This window comes from Sceloporus undulatus, chromosome 3, assembly GCF_019175285.1.
Source record: "Sceloporus undulatus isolate JIND9_A2432 ecotype Alabama chromosome 3, SceUnd_v1.1, whole genome shotgun sequence".
NCBI lineage: Eukaryota > Metazoa > Chordata > Lepidosauria > Squamata > Phrynosomatidae > Sceloporus > Sceloporus undulatus.
Window position 1 is genome coordinate 34,845,282 of NC_056524.1, and position 17,447 is coordinate 34,862,728.

Sequence of the window (17,447 nt, forward strand, 5' to 3'; positions counted from 1 at the left end):
TGAGAGGCATCCTTAGCTGCATCCGCACTGGGGAAATAACCCGGTTTAAACCCATTTGTTTCAGCATTTCTGTAACACAAACATTACAGCTCCGCAGCATTTATAAGTGCTCTTTCTAAAGATGGCTGTTGTTGTTTTTCATTGTTAACTGTCAGTCAGTCCTTAAGCAATAAAGCTTCTAGTTTAGAGGGGAAACGCATTTTAAGGCAGCCTCAAGTTGCAATATTCCTTGTAGGCATTAATCCCGAATGGCTGCCCTTTACTTGCCCCAGACCTTGTTCTCTCTCACTGCTCAGGCTGAGGGCTTTCTTGCTTGGTCTGCGCCAAGGAAAAGATTAAGACTTGGCTAGATGCCATTCTGCTGAAATGTTTGCCAGGCCCAGAATGAAATAGGACCACTCCTTACTTTCTTGAGAATGCATGCAACTACTCTCTTGCAGCAAAGTTAACCCCAGTGATCTCATATCTTGCTTTAAGAGGTTCTGGCAGAGATGTCAAGCCTTGGCTTCTCTGATCCAAAACTCATTCAGCCTGGAGAGCAGGATCTAGTCACCCAAAACTAACTTGGATTAGGGACAGGTTCCTGGGTGTGTGGGATGCACCTGATGTGGAAGGAAGGGTCAATGGATCATCAGGTATTAATTGTAAGCAACTTGGGAGACTGGTGCTACCATTTGAGGGAAATAAATGAGGGACCACAATAGTGCTGCCTGTTAAGACCATTATAGCTTGATAATGGCAACTGTTACTCAGATGTAAGTTTCACTAGCAGTATATTCAAGTGGCTTGTCCTGAATCAGACTATTGCATTCACCTAACTCAGCCGTTCTCTAGGGTTGCAGACAGAAGTCTTTCCTGGCCCTGCCTTGTTGGTGATAGCAAAGGCAAAGAGCTGTAGCTCTACCAAAAATATGTGAGATCAGTATATTGATGTTAATGCTGATTTGATTACTGTCTGTGTGCCCTTCAAATTTATTTTCATGTTCCCTTATGATGCTTCTGGACTTGGATTTGTATAGTATCTAACATGAGATGGAAATTACTTTCTGTTTTGGGCTGCGTTTACAACTGTTTACCCCACAGAGACCCAGCCCTGATAGGCTGGGGGTCTCTACAATCTCATAAGTAGAAGTGTTACATCTTCCAGAACATTCTTTCTTTGTATATTTTTGTCTTCCTTTAAACATCAGTGGCTTTCAAAAGGAATTTGGAACAGTTGTGAAGGACTCTAAAGCCTGTATACCTGGATATCTTCCCACGTTAGCTTTACAGTCTTTCACAACTGTTGCAGGATGAGAGCCAGTGTGCTGTAGTTGCTTGAGCTCTGGATTAGGACCCTGGAGACCATGGCTTGAATCCCTGCTTGACCATGTAACCCCCTGGGTGACCCTGGACAAGTCATACTCTCTCAGCCTCAGAGGATGGCAGTCCCCCCCCCCAGAAACATGTAAAAAAGAAAACATGTGATAGGGTTGCCATAAGTTGCAAAGGACTTGAAGGCACACAACAACAACAAGAACAAGACCAGGATATGTATTGTGATCAAAGTTTTGGAATTGTTACAAGCACAATAAGGAATTAAATTCCTTTTTGTTGGATTCTGTTTGGCAGGTTCAGTGTGGTGACTTTCCACATCTTTTAGTATATGGACCATCGGGAGCTGGAAAAAAGACAAGAATAATGTGTCTGCTGAGAGAGCTGTATGGATCTGGAGTAGAGAAGCTGAGGATTGAACATCAGATCATAACAGTAAGCGTCTGTTTCATTTTGAAGAGTGTCAATCTGAGCTTTGTTTGGTCCTGTATTGATGTTTGGGGGCCTGAGCATGTAGCAATAGCAGCTACATTTCTATACCACTTCATACTGAACTAAGCAGTCTCTAAGCGGTTTACAACATGTAAGCTAATTGCCCCCAATAAGCTGGGTACTCATTTTAGTGACCTCAGAAGGATGCCAGGCTGAGTAGATCCTGGAGACCCTGGCTGGTATCGAACTCACAACCGAGTACCAGAATTTAACCGCTGTGCCACCAGGGCTCCCTAGCATGTAGGCAAGCTACTTGTAAGAATTCATCTGGGAAGAGGAGTCAATTGGCTGAACCCAGGGGATAGTCAACCCCTCTTTAAACTTTAAGGAGTTCAAGTCTTTAAGAGTGGAATTGATGGTATTTGGTTTCCAGTTCTCTCATAATCCCGAACACTCTCCTATGGCCATGTTCCAGCTTGTCAAGGACTTTCTTAAAAATGTGATTCCTATAATGACATAGTACTCCAGACATGATCCAGCCAGTTTGGGACAGAGAGGAAGTAGTAGGTATTGTGATCTGGACATTATGCTTAAACAATATGTAGAAACAGCATAAAGCTAGATGTTATTGGATTTGTTCTACAATGAATCTACTATTTTTATTTTCTACACATCTGGATATTTTAATTTAATAATTTACAAAGAAGACTGGTCATGCTTAACTACATTGAATCCACTAATCAATTCAGCCACTTGTCTAGTATAAAAGTTACCTTGAGGCCTGGGAACCAGATTCAGGGAGTGATCTTAAGGGTAAAAGGGCAAGGTGAGTGATAGGAACCCAAGGGTTGGAGCTGTGAGGCCAGTTTGGATAGGAGATCCATCACAGATTACTTTACCCAATTACTTCTTTCTCTTATCATGTGTTAGTGCATGGTTGGTCTATGGACACTGTGCTGTATGAGTTCTCTTTGGCAGATCATTGCCAAGGATATGCTAGTGCTCTTATTTCCCTGCAGTTGTGTGATACTGAACATAATTTAGGCTAGCACTTAGATTTGCTGCTTCCTCAGAGTGACTCCTTTTGTTTATGTCAAGAAAGCAGTTCAGCTTTATTGTGGTCTTCACTCACTAATTGTTGCTGCTTGCTCACATACCAGAAATAACAAGTTAAGAAGTATTTCTGAAGTAATGTTTTCAATAATCAGGATGAGCTTTTTGCATAGCGAGCAGCTTGGGAAGTAAAACATCAATTGGAAATTCTGTTATTAAAAATTCACCTTCTGTATCAGCTGAAAAGATTTTTTGGAAAGGCTTGCATTTTAATCAGCAAACTAAAATAAAGGCACATCAGTGGGCTCAGGAATTGGCAGAGTTCTTGGAGGAAACTGTTCCTGCTTTTCAAAGCATCGTGCAAAATGAATACAAGTGATTTTATTCCAATTTCCTATTTGACATTTTTCAATCTAATTTAACCTTTTCAGTTTTAGTAATAAGCTCTATGAGAACATATGGAGGGTGTACTTTATTTGTTATGTAAACAGAGTTACATAGAGTTTGATGGAAATACAGAGGAGACCTACCAGTAATTTACAGTTGAATTTCTCTTCTTTCAAAATCTTGGATGCTGTTCCTGTTGGCTATTTCAATAGTACTGTGCTATCCAGGGACCTCTTGCCATTTAGCTATAGGCAAGCATTGCTATAAAACATTAAACTGAGTGATGTGAGCTGGATGAAGTTGAATTACTGTAGCAGGAGGTTAATTCTTTCTCTGTCTGTTGTGAATGTTTCAGGATAGTATATTGGTGTGGAGTACTCTGATTATTAATTTCTGTAGTTGGCAATGGCATACAAAATAAAGAAGCTGCAAGTATAGTAGTAGTACAGTACTATCATCATCCCATGTTTCCCTCCAATTTAAAAGGACTCACAGTTTAAAAGAGCAATACAATTAAAATTGTCGCTTGCTATTTGATGTTCTTTTGGTGCCTGTTTTATCGAACCATTTCCTGTATTGCTATGTATTTTTATGTATTAGCCTACTAGCCCTATTACCTTTCCCTTTTCCTTTTATGTCATATCTTTTTAGATTGTAAGCCTGAGGGCAGGGAACCGTCTAATTAAAAAGATTGTATGTACAGCGCTGTGTACATTTACAGTGCTTTATAAATACAGGTTAATAATAATAATAATAAATATACAAAAAATGAACATTAAAATGGAATTAAACTAGTCACAGTACTAAAACAATTCAAACTTCAAGTTAAAAGAATAAAACAGAATACGGTGTGCCCTTGCTATTCATGGGGGATCTGTTCCGGACTCCCCCCCCCCCCCCCCCACACACACACAGATAGCAGAAAACGTGGGACCTTATGTCTGGTTCTTATCAATGGGTGTGCGCTCCCGCTCGCGCCATCGCGTGCACTCATGTCCATTGAAAAAGCCAAAGCTTGCTGCCAGCGGAAGCTCAAATCACAGATGGCAAACTGCAGTTGGCATGGGCACACTGTATTAAAAAGATGAAAAGCTATTAAAAGCTAAAAACTTGTTAGGATAAAAAGTTGTTGTTGTTGTTTTACTGTTAATGCAAGGAGGGGGCTATTCTAGCCACCCCGGGGAACAGAATTCCAAAGTTCAGGGGCAGCCACTGAGAAGGCTTTCTCTTTCATACCCATCCCTCAATAGTGGGACTGAGAGAAAGGCCTCTCCTGATGATCTCAGGGCCTGGGCAATTGAGATTAGTACTGTTGCTAGCAACTATCATCTTTTAGTGGCCCAGCAACAGTTCATATGTGGACATCAGGCTGAGCAGGCCCACAAATCACCTGGTCAGAGTTTTTGCCTACTTGGGTGAGCAGTACTATATTTCTAGGTTAATTGGCCCAAATATTCTAAAGGCACCAGATCCTGTGTGATTTTGGAAAGCAGAGTCAGTACATTGATGGGAGACCACCTAGAAATACTTGGTGCTGTAGACTACATTTCAGGTGACAAAACCACCTCTGAGTATTCCTTGCCTAAGAAAACACTATGGAATTCATGGGAACGTAAAGACACATACACATACATTAATTGGAAGAACACTGGAAATTTATGTGATTCTTATGACTCTGACTGTCAGTCTGTCTAATTCAAGTTATTTTTACATATACTGATAGCAGCTTTTGAGGTTGTCACACATTAGCTTTTACAGCCCTATCTGAAGATGCCATGGATTGAACCAGGAAGCACTACATGCAAATCATGTGCCCTCTCAGTGAATTATTGCCCTTTTCCCAAGTATGCACATGTACATGTAAATTAGCACATGCAAATTTAATGCACAGCTATGTCTTTTTTGTGATACATAAGTGCAACTAAAATACTTCCTGTGATCTCTTTCCTTCCAAGTGATTTAGAGTGCTGTTATATTTGGCATCTTTGAACCTATGATATTATCTTGTTCCTGCATTCAATTCCTCCTTCTGTCTGTTCATGCTATGTTTCTCTGTTTAACCATTTCTTTCTTGCAGTCTACCCTTGGTGCCATTAAGGGGCAAAACAGACTCCCCCTTTGGAGCAGCGTCTCAACTCCCTTTCCTTGCTGGATTGGGCCGTAGCAACTGCATGTTGTGGCCCCAATCTGACGCTTTGCAAGCACTAAAAAGAATGGCACAATGCCACACCTTTTAGCATTGGCAAAAAGGTGCCCTTGCCTTGACAGCTTTTTGGCGGTCCTTTGGTACAGCATGCTTAAATGCTGAGCCAACGGAGCGCCGTAATGCCTCCGCCATGCCGTTAGGTGAGCAGTGTGATGCCGGCATCATGGTGCGCATGTCAAAATGCCACATCCTCATGCCGGCACTTCAAGCTCATCTGTTTAGCCCCTAGGTCTTTAAATTATTTCAGATCATTGGATGCTGGGGTGGTATAAGTGTGTGCTTTTTGAAATATCTGCTCTGCACATAGAAATATTCAGTTATGTTAGGTACAGTTCTTCAGCTCTAATCTGATTAATTTTTTTTTCATTTCAGGCACCATCTAAAAAGAAAATTGAAATTAGTACTATTGCAAGCAACTATCATCTTGAAGTTAACCCAAGGTATGTTGGCAATCAGGTCCGAATTTCTAATAATTAGCTGTAGAAATTATGCACTTCTATAGATGTCTGGCAGTTTCTTAAGAAACCAGACAATATCTTCAAGGAATCTTCACTATATAATAAGAAAGTAGATGTTTTAGCATTAATGTAGTTTGATGGAAATCCTTTTGCAGTTATATGCAAGCTGTATGTGGGGAAACCTATACTATTTTTTTTTATTTGAACTTTTTTCAGTGATGCAGGAAACAGTGACCGTGTTGTTATTCAGGAATTACTGAAGACAGTAGCACAATCACAGCAACTTGAGACAAGCACACAGCGAGACTTTAAAGGTCTGTAAAAGATATATGATTGGAGAAAAAGGCATTTTAATACTTTGCTTAAGTTTAAACATGTAATCAGTTTTTTGGTTTGTGATAACATATTTTGACTCATTCTCTCTTCTCATATTTGGAGATGTAAACTTTCAAGAAATGTTGGAGCAGGGGCTGTTTTCCTTATTTTTTTTCCCCAAGCGAAACACTTTGGGAAATTAAGTTACATGTAGCGCTTATATCCTTTAAAATAACAGTACAGATATTTTTATTTTTATTTTTTTGGTATTGGTATCCCTGTAGGAATATTCTGTAGCTGTTTTTTTTAAATTTTCACTATGAGCTTCATGATAGCCAGAAGACTGAAGGTTTGTTTGAATTTAAGCGATATGAATCCCCACACATTTTGTATATGTATTTTCAAACAGTCAGATGTGGTTTTCACTTTATATAGAAAAAAATCCTGCTTTCTTTGAATTATCAGACGGTGAAGAAACCCCACTGTTGCTATCAGTCAATGCCTAATGTAGCATCTGGGCTGCTAGAGTGGTGTTTGGATCAGCATTCTCTTTGTGATATAGAAAGGTGATAGTGATGGGAGTCTGAGACAAAAGAAAACATTGCACAAAGATCTTGTCAGAATGCTGCAGGAGCAGCATTGTGAGGACACTTCCCCATTATAGTCTAGTGTGACATACCAGACATTTTCATAGTTTCAAATTTGTTTTTCACCAATATCTAGAGGTTTTGTTTATCATCCATTTTGTTAGTAATCAATTCACATTACTATTGATTTACAGTATGTCATCACTACTGTGACATCTTAAAATAAGAGATTTGCAGCAGTGCAAATCAGCTATGCAGTAATCTTTTACAGCTGCTTCTGTCTCATCTAATCCACCAGTTTCCTCCAATTGACAAAGCTGAATTGTCCAAGGTGTTTTTGATTATTGCTGTCAGTGGGGCTGGCAAAACAGTGAAACAGTTTTGAAAAGCAAAAGGAGTTACCTGCTCAGGCTTCCTTTTCTTCCTATAACATTATGGAAGCCAAAGATATAACCTTGTTAGTCTGCAGAATCAGTATTTAGAGAGATCTTGTAGCACCTTTGAGACTAACTGAAAGAAAGACTTTGGCAGCATGAGCTTTCGTAGACTTCATCTACTTCCTCAGATGCTCACCAAAAGCATCTCAGGAAGTAGACTGAAGTCTAGGAAAGCTCACTTCTGGGAGCACCTTTTTTGCTGTGCAGCAGCGTCACACAATTTGGTTGCTGCAGCGCCGCTGCGGAGCAAAGAGAGGCACCTCCCCAGTGCCTCTTTTTGGCGCTCTGTATCACGCCTTAGTCTCTGAAAATGTGCTTAAGGGTGACCTTTTATTCCTTTGTTCCAGTGGTGCTGTTGACAGAGGTAGACAAACTGACAAAAGATGCCCAGCATGCATTGCGACGGACAATGGAGAAATATATGGCTACATGCAGATTAATTCTTTGTTGCAATTCTACTTCAAAAGTCATTGCACCTATCAGAAGCAGATGCCTTGCAGTGAGAGTGCCTGCTCCCAGCATTGGAAATGTAGGTTAAAGTTTGTCCAAGTGCACTGTTTCAAGACTTTGTGTCATCATCTAATGCTGTTCTGGAATGATTATCTTTTTATTTATATCCTGCCTTTCTCTTTCTTGAAACTATACCACAGACTAAAACAGAGTACCCCCCTTTTCAATTCAATTTATACTGTGCTTTCTCGCAGCAAGGGACTCAAAATGGATTACAAGAATTTGAAACAAAATGCAGCTAATCATAACAGAAAAAACTAGTTAACAACTGAATTAAAAGCAGTTTAACAGCATTTTAAAAATAACCAATTAGAAAAAGGTACAGCATCTTGCTATTCAAAACCCTGCAACTAGTTAGCAGCCAAAGCCTATCTAAATGAAAAGGTATTTGCCTATTGGCCAAAAGGAGTGCACAGGATGCCAGCCTAGGTTTCCATAGAAAGGTGTTCCAGTGCTTTGGAGTAGCCCCTGGGAAAGTCCGTCCCTGTGCTATCAGCAAACATTATTGTGATGTGGGTGGGGCCAAGAGAAGGTCTTTACCTGAGGTGGTCAAAGCTTGTGCAGGCTTATGTGGGGAGATAACATCAACCAGATAGTCCCAATCTAATGCACATGGGGCTTTATAGTTCATTACCAACACTTTGAATTGTGCCTGGAAAAGTACAGATAGTCACTAAAACTGTTTCAACAAGCGGATTATATGTTCTCAACACTAACCAACACTAATCCACAGTTGATCTTAGCATTTTGGACCTGTTGAAGTTTCTAAACAGCTTTCCAAATGCAATTTCCTTCTGCTGTAGAAAGCACATGATAGGAACAATTACTATTGGGGGCTTTCTCTGAGGCAAGTGGCAGAAAGGATCCCTGGCTGGAAGATTGCATGCAAGTTGTGATACTACTGCAGTTACGGTTGCCTAGGGCTACTAGTGAAGGCATGGTGGGCTCATGCCAGCCAGAATTGGGGGGGGGGGGGGGGGGAGATAACAATATTTGACTGGAGATGAATGTGGCTATAGGCTGCCTGCAAACATGACTTGAAACTTGGTCCCTTTGTGCCTTCAAATTTACATCCTTTCCCCCATAGTTATGCCTACAAGAATTCAAACTTAGTGTAGAGCTGCAAATTTGTTCAAAAACAGCTTATCATGCCAACTGAATTGTCCTATTAATTTTCTAGATCTGCAACATATTGTCTAGTGTTTGTAAGAAAGAGGGTCTAGTTCTTCCTCAAGAACTGGCTCAGAGGATTGCAGAAAAATCTGGCAGGAATCTCCGAAAGGCTCTTCTGATGTGTGAGGCTTGCAGAGTACAACAGTAAGTTAAGAAGGCTGAATGGATACAGGATGCTGTTTTTGTTAGGCAGTTGTGGTGAGCTGCTCTTTCTTGCTTATCATATTGCAGGCTTCCTTTTACTCCTGATCAAGACATTTCTGAGACAGACTGGGAGGTTTATCTGAGAGAAACAGCAAATGCCATTGTTAGTGAGCAGACACCACAGAGGTAAGCAAGTGTGATGGGTTGCAGTGGATGTGCATTGTATTGTGAAGTGTATGACATTCTTTGACATTAAAAATGAGAATTTTAATACTGTATGTACATCAGCAAAATGTCTACATCAGTTGGGGGGGGACTGTGTGGTATTCTGTATATTGTTAAACTGCAACTTTCATTAGCCTTAATTAGTGGTAAGAGCTCATAGGCATTGTAGTCCAACATCATGTGGAGTGCCACAACCTGCCCACCCATTGTTTAAAGTAGGATGGGAAAGTGTGGACCAAGGGCCACATGTGGTTCCTGGGCCCCACTTTTATGGTCCTAGAAGCCTGCCACCAGTGCCTCAAAGCCCCATGAGCTGTAATTGGTTGTCAATGTGTGCCCCAAACTATGTAGAAAGGTCCCCAAATGCTTGAAAGCCCATGAAAATATCACCACACCCCTTCAAGCACTCCAGAACATAACTTTCTGTTGCCATTTTGAGAGGGATTCCATAGGGAAATGGAGGTATTTGGGATTCTGGAGGTTTGTGTAACCCTTGGCAGAATCTGAGCAGGAGAATTGACCTTCGCCCTGTATAAATGCCCATCCCTGGAAGAGATAAACTGTTTCCAAGAAGTGGATGTAAGACCGGAAGATGATTGAACTAGGTTTCAGATAATGACTCCACCTTCAAGTGACAGTAACTCGTGATATATTGTGATGTACATGAATAGAATGAGCCCTGTGAAGTGTTGGATTTCCTTCTTTTCCCTATATGACTGGAAGGAGGAATAAACTAAGCATTTTTATTTAGTAGATTCCTAGTTTGTCTTATAACCTTGCAAACAACTTGCAAACTATAGTTTTTTGTGGGTTTTTTTCGTGGCCGTGTTCTATAAGAGTTTATTCCTGACGTTTCGCCAGCATCTGTGGCTGGCATCTTCAGAGAATGCTAACCTGGAAGAGAGTGGGTATATATATACTGACCCTGGGTGAGGAGGAGTGATTCCCATGTTAATCTGTGTATTGTTTTATTGTTGATGGCCTCCTCAGGGTAGGAGGATATGCAAAAGAGAATTAGTGTCTGCTAATTGGTGGTCATTGTTTGCTGGGAAAGCCTCTGACCCTGAGTGGTTTCTCATTTGTATTTGCTGAATCCTGGTTTTAGTGTCCTTCAGGACTGGTAGCCAACTTTATTTACTTTGAGGGTTTCTTCTTTGTTGTTGAAGTTGTCCAAGTGTTTGTGGATTTCAATGGCTTCCCTGTGCATTCTGACCTGATAGTTGTTGGCATGATCCAGAATTTCAATGTTTTCAAACAGCATTTTGTGTCCAGGATGGTTTGTAACGTGTTCTGCTATTGCTGATTTTTCTGACTGACCCAGTCTGCAGTGTCTCTCATGTTCCTTGATTTGTGTTTGGCCACTGCGTTTGGTGGTCCCTATGTAGACTTGTCCACAGCTGCATGGTATGCGGTAAACTCCTGCGGCTGTGAGAGAGTCTCTCTTGTCCTTTGTTGAGCGTAGCATTTGCTGGATTTTCTTGGTCGGTTTATAAACCTTTTGGAGGTTGTGCTTCTTCACCACTTTGCCTATTCTGTCTGTGACTCCTTTGATGTATGATAGAAATACCTTCCCTTTGGGTGGTTGCATGTCTTTACTTCTCTGGGTTTTTCTGGGTCTGGCAGCCCTTCTGATGTCTGAGCTGGAATAACCATTTGCCTGTAGAGCCTGTTCTAGGTGATTTATGGTTTAATGTACAGTTTGCTAAATAAATACTGGAAAAATACTGGAAAATTGCATCTTACTTTAAGACACAATTTTAGTAGAAATGGAAGAAATACCTGTGCATTCAGCCTCATCCATTTGGGTACAATACATCTATAGTTGTTGCTTTTAATTTTTTCAAAAAATCTCCCCTCCCCAAATTGGGATGCTTGGAGAGCTGAACTTTTCAGAGAGAAATGTTCCATTTATTAGATATTTATTGGATGTTAAGGCAATATAGCTATTTATGCACTTTTGTAGTAAATGTTAGAAGGTAAGAGCAGGTGGGAGACTGGGCTGTTGGGAGTGAGTGGTGATTGGTGGAATGTCTGAAGGGATTTTGAAAATGCTGGTGTACTGATCAGATTACTGCATGATCAGTAATCTTCCAGGATTAGGAGTTAGTTATGGCTACAGCAGTTAGGAGTTTGAGTGGTGAGTTAGGAGAATTAGAATCAGAGTTAGCTAGGAGATGAATGTGAGAGAGAGAAAGGTGTGATTAAGAGATATTAAATAATTGGTAATGTTATGTTCAAATTCTGTTCAATAAAACATTATTTTTGTATTGTATTCTTTTGTGTTATACGCTCCATATTGGAAAGTTGAGTTCAGGTAGTAGCAATTAATAAAGAATGGTGGTGTCCAGTGGGGATAGAAGAGAAATAAAATACACACAGGAACCACAAGGGTAACAAGGCGATCCCCACAGTTGGCAGTCAGAGCAGTGGAACAGGAGGAGGTCCTTACATTGGTGGCAGAAGTGGGAATAAGAGAAAAGCCTCGTACTTGGTGGCAGCGGAGGTATATGTGGAAGCCCTCACAGTTGGTGGTAGCAGAGGGATAGGCAGAAATCTTATACAGTAGGCCTGGTTGTAAGGGCCACAAAACATCCTTGGGGCTCCATGTCCTGCATCCTTCTCTTCAGTTGTGATTTGCCACTGCATGTGTACTCATCAAAAGAGATTAGACTCATTATCTTAAAAAGAAAACGATCCATTTGATACCCTATCAGTGTATATTTATTTTGAAGCCAGAATTTTAAAAGTTTTATACAGAAATACATAATTTCTTCACTGGAATCTTGGTCGGTTTATAAGCCTGGAAGCCAAAATAAATGTGTTGTATCCAGGTTCAATCTCTGACATCTTTGGTTTTAAGAAAAGGAAGCAAGTAGAAAATGATAGGGAACTCGGGAGCAAAATGTATTCACTTCAGTCATGCATATATCAGAATACGGAAAGTGCAGCCCTTGAAGTCTCTCCCCAATCATCTTCTCTCAATTTTTCAATGTGATTTTCAGGTGATTTTTAATCCCAAGACATGCCAAAATACCCCCAAGTAGATCATAGTAACCTCCTACACTGATCAGTATTTTCACATCATTTCTGATTTGGATTGCATTTTGGCCAGAATGCTGACTGGCAATGTCATGGCATCATTTTGGTTGAGATAGATCTGACAAAACTGATAATTTGGATAGCTTCAGCCCACAGGGAGAGTTGAGTTGCAAAACCTGTCCTCATAGTCCTAATCCCACTATATACAAAGAGAGAAAAAGAGGTGAAAAAAAGGAGAGAAATGGAAGGAGGGAGAAAAAGGTGAATTGTGAAATCACAGTGACCTGGGAAATGAATCTGGAAGTTCTTGTTGCTAGATTGATGAAAATGTAAAGCCAAAATGGGTGGTGGCTGAAGGTCTCTTATTCATAATCTTACCATAACTTGAAGCTGACCTGACAGTAGTTAATAACAATCACAAGACGAAGTGATGGTCTGCCAACTCCATTGTTTTTAGAGACATATTGATGGAGGATAAGACTCAATGGCTGCTAGCCAAGATGCTTGCTGTATGTAACCTTGAGTATCAAAATATTACTGCTGTCAGTATAAGGAACTTGAGTAGGATGGTGTTGTCACGCTTATGTCCTGGATGTGGGTTTCTCCCAAGCTTATGTGAGAACAAAATGGTTGACTTAGATAGGACTTTGGCCTTACCCGGCATGGCTTGCCTTATATTCAAATGAGAATACTCTCTTTCTCTTTGGAGTTTATCACATAGGAGGAATTTCTCTTAATTTCGAATGAAAAGAAAGGGGGGCCAGAACGCATTCACGTGAATTCGCTAGTTCAGCGAATATACGTGAATGCGAATTGCATTCAAACTGGCTTCCCATTGCCCGAAAATAACTTGCCATTGCCCGAAATTGCGTGTGATCACCTCTCACGCAATAACGTGAAACCCCATGATTGTGTTCGGACTGACTTTCCATTGCTTGAAATTGTGTGTGGTAGTCTGTCACGCAATAACATTAAACCCCATGATTGCGTTTGGATTGCCATTGGATTATACTTCCAATTTCCCTTGTCTGCTAAACTCATTTGATACCCTGAAATTCTGCTGTCAATCACAGGAGACATTTCTGTGCTGGATAGGGAAGTGGTTTGATCTAGTATAATACAACTTTTTATCTTCCATAGCAAAAAAAATAGTTTGCAGATAGTAACAGCTAATAATCTCCTCCCCACACATATGAAAATGCATCTTTAGAAAAATATTATAATTTGATAGCACATGAAAAATAACACACTAGTTTTTGTTGCATTGGTCTCTTGGGTCAGATTTTACCAAGTCTCTGAATGGATTCAGGTAGCTGCTTGTAAGCTCTCAGTGAAAAAAAAAATCTAGCTGCATATGGGAAAAGCTGTCTTTAGTACATGGTTATATGTTGAAATGCATCCCCTCTTTCTAATCTTTTATTTTCATTTCTTTGTGACGATAAGCTAAAATTGATTTTAAGAAATAGCTGCAGTAAGTACAATTTTGGTATTTTCTAGGCAGCAAGTTGTGATGGGACAAAGTGGGAAAGACAACGTGCCTGAGATATCAGTAGCCATCTTCTGTATTTCCTCAGTACTGCTGTACTGACCAAGCTATTACAAAACAAATTTGCTTGTTCAGTGAAATGATACATTTCCTGCTGGAACTGATGAGAGGGCACCTTTTTGTTTGTTTGCATAGTGCTATAAAACTTTCCCTTTCAGCTATGAAGTGCAGTGTTTTTGGTGCTGATTCACTGCTGTTCTATCCTTGTTATGGCTGCCAAACGTTTGACTGGCTGTAGATAATGTTGCATTGGCAGAAATAAAATGACAGCCTGTCATGGTGAATTTGGAGCGTTTAATCGTTACTGCTGTGAATTGGTGATATTGTTAGTCACATCTTTTGCGGCTGATCTTAATAGAACTCTTTAACAGCCTTCTGTTTTCTTGTATTGTTGCCATTATAAAACTCCAGCTACAAAATTTGGCAACCATATGATTACATTCTGAATATGGTTTCACTGATCCTTTTAAACTTCAAAATAGGTGACTGCCTAGGATTATATGACTAATTATCATGAAAATATTTTAAAGATACATAGGCATCTTCATCCTGTACCTTCTCATATCTATTTGCTTCTAACAGCACCTTATTTCTAGAGCATGTCCTTTGTATTTGGACAGCAGCAATTTTTTTTCACTGTATTGTGAGGTAGCATAGGCTGAAATGGAGGGACAGAGCCTTGGAAGCAAGTGTAAGCAGCTACCACAGCTGAATGATATTCCAGATTCTGAAATATTAGCAATCTGTTTTGAGGTGATAGTTATATCTGGGAATAGGAAAAACAGAATAAGATAAAGTGCAGATAATGACAGATAACAGGAGAATTGGTGGTAATCGCTTCCTGCCTATGTGAATGGAGGAATAGGTTAAGATGGGGTGGGAATCATGTTGCTGGACTGCAGCGCCTGCCATTCCTCATAGTTAGCTCTGTTGGGTGGGGATGCTGGAACTTGCAGTACAATCAAATCTGGAGAGCCACATGATTCCCATGTCTGCCTTAGGGGATGCAACCCATAGATGCAACCTGTAGATTACAAATGAATTTAGAAAGGGGATGTTGTATAAACAACAGAATTTTTTTACAGTGGGACCTTGGTATCCTCTGGGATTTGGTTCCAGGACGCCCCATGGATACCAAAATCTGTGAATGCTGAAGTCCCATTATATACAATGGGTTAGTAAAATGGTGTCCCTTATATAAAATTGCAAAATCAATATTTGCTTTTTGGAATTTATGGGGTTTTTTAAATTATTTTCAATCAGCGGATGATTGACTCTGGCATAAAGAATCAAAAACAGGGTCAACTGTATCAGTAATGTTGCTGCTGGTAATGTTAATGGCAAATTATGTACCATAATGATAGACAAAGGAAACACATAAGTAATTCCTTTAGAAGTTAAAGGTTGGTTGAAAGGTTAGTTTAAAGGTTGAATCTTCTTTTTTTGAAAGCAATAATCATTGCCCAATTAGATTTGTTCTCAGAACTGATGTTTTCTTATTTTGTAATTTAATAGTCAATACAGTGAACAAACATTTTATTGCTTTTATTTCAATAGACTACTTGAAGTTCGTGGGAGACTTTATGAACTTTTAACACATTGCATCCCTCCAGAGATTATAATAAAGGTAATTGATGTCTTGGTTTTTAATTTGTTTAATAATAGAAATTATGTTTAAATGTTGGTAGGGGTGGGAGTGGAGAGTAAAGGAAAAGATAGTCATTTTTCAGTATTCATGGTACTCTGCATTTTAGTGATTCTAGCATAATTACTTGGGATTGTGAGATTGATATAGTGAGGATTCTAGGTATATATGGAATACTTCATATGTGATAAATAACCAAAACCATTTTAAAGAAATCAAAATACTTCTCTCAAATCCAGAATTTTCATTTGAATGCCAGATTCCTATAAGTTTTATGAATTGTTGAGTTTCTACATTATCTATGCTGGGGTTACATCTTTCAGAACAGCACAGTTGTTTGACTGAATATTAATATATTTTAACGCTAAATAGTAATATTGTTCTTTTAGGGTCTTCTGACTGAACTTCTGAACAACTGTGATGGGCAGCTGAAAGCAGATGTTGCACAGATGGCAGCTTTCTATGAGCACCGATTGCAGCTGGGCAACAAGGCAATTTATCACCTTGAAGCATTTGTAGCTAAGTTCATGGCACTCTATAAGAAGTTCATGGAAGATGGACTAGAAGCCATGATGTTTTAAAATGTGATTTGGAGAACTCACAGGGTCTGTTACGTTAACAGGTTTGCTAACAGAGCTGTACAAACTGCAGGCCACAGCTATATTACTGTATTTGATAATAAAATAATGTATGTCAGATTTCAATAACTTAGAAGCTATTATGTTTGATCTTCAAAGTTATTCATCCACTCTTGGAAGCAAGAATGTATATTGGAAAGTCTTATTTTGGCAACAGGGCAGGACGCCTGTTCCAGGAATCCATATGTCTTTCAAGGTACAGTCCTTATACCTTGTACCTTAATCCACACATCATACAGATCTTATGTAGTATTAATCCAGAAGTCTTTGACTTAAACTTGTTGGTTGTAAAATATGCCTCTTTTCTATTCTGAGAGCCTTCCATATCTTGTCAGGAGAATGAACAGTTTGGAAGCTCAAGTTGCATGAAGAATGTTTGATTACTCTGGGCATGTTTAGCCTTTGGAGGGAGGATAAGGAAAATGATAACTTTCTCCACATATTGAAGGAGCTATCACAGAGAGGATAGAAGAGACTTGCTCCAGATAGCATGACTAGAACAAATGTGTGCAAAGCAAAGACTGGAAATAACATGTTACCTGTAATTTTTTTTTAGTAACAAGGGCAAAACAACATTGCATTACAATTCTAACGTAATAAGGCAGGAACTTTGTTTTTGCAGTATAATGATAACATCATTTCTCATAGCTGAAGAGGGAGAGCAGACGTGTGAAAGATACTGCTGGAAAGCTTCCAGGATTACTGGTTGAGCAGTAGAAAAATATGTCCCCCTCTATTTTTCCTGTAAGGAGAAAGAGAGGTTTATCCCTCTTTGTTGGGGCACTTTGCTTAGGAAGGGATTCTGAGAAACATAGAATGATAGAATTTGAAGAGAGCACAAGGGCCATCCAATCCAACCCCCTGTCAAGCAGGAAATCACAATTAAAGAATCCCTGACAGATGGCCATACAGCCTCTATTTAAAGACCTCTAAGGAAGGAGACTCTACTACCCTCTGAGGGAGTGTATTCCACTGTTGAACAGGTCTCACTGTCAGGAAGTTCTTCCTAATGTTGAGCTGAAATCTCTTTTCTTGTAGCTTGCATCCATTGGTACATGTTCTAGTCTCTGGAGCAGCATAAAACAAGCTTGCGCCATCCTCACTGTGACACTCCTTCAAATACTTAAAGCTATAGCACTCCTTAACCATCTCTTATCCAGGCTAAATTTACCCAGCTCTCTAAGTCTTTCCTCATAAGGCATGATTTCTAGACCCTTCACCATTTTGGTCACCCTCCTATGGATACGCTCCAATTTGTCAGCATCTTTTATGAATTGTGGCCAGAACTGGACACTGTATACCAGGTGAGGATTGACCAAAGCAGAATAGAGTGGCACT

The 17,447-nt window shown here is 39.8% G+C and overlaps 2 protein-coding genes across 4 annotated transcripts in view; one reads left to right on the forward strand and one right to left on the reverse strand.

The window, feature by feature from the left end:
• RFC3 (replication factor C subunit 3) overlaps positions 1 to 16,175 on the forward strand; it is a 16,398-nt gene extending 223 nt beyond the window's left edge. Inside the window, exons 2-9 of the mRNA XM_042457438.1 lie at positions 1,611 to 1,749; positions 5,765 to 5,832; positions 6,067 to 6,164; positions 7,537 to 7,718; positions 8,880 to 9,016; positions 9,104 to 9,202; positions 15,384 to 15,453; positions 15,861 to 16,175. Of these exons, the coding sequence (XP_042313372.1) occupies positions 1,611 to 1,749; positions 5,765 to 5,832; positions 6,067 to 6,164; positions 7,537 to 7,718; positions 8,880 to 9,016; positions 9,104 to 9,202; positions 15,384 to 15,453; positions 15,861 to 16,052 (985 nt within the window). The 3' untranslated portion in view covers positions 16,053 to 16,175. The remainder of the gene's footprint in view (positions 1 to 1,610; positions 1,750 to 5,764; positions 5,833 to 6,066; positions 6,165 to 7,536; positions 7,719 to 8,879; positions 9,017 to 9,103; positions 9,203 to 15,383; positions 15,454 to 15,860) is intronic.
• Positions 1 to 17,447, reverse strand: part of LOC121925367 (stAR-related lipid transfer protein 13-like) — a 1,219,986-nt gene that overhangs the window by 387,549 nt on the left and 814,990 nt on the right. The gene's annotated exons all lie outside the window — the stretch shown is intronic.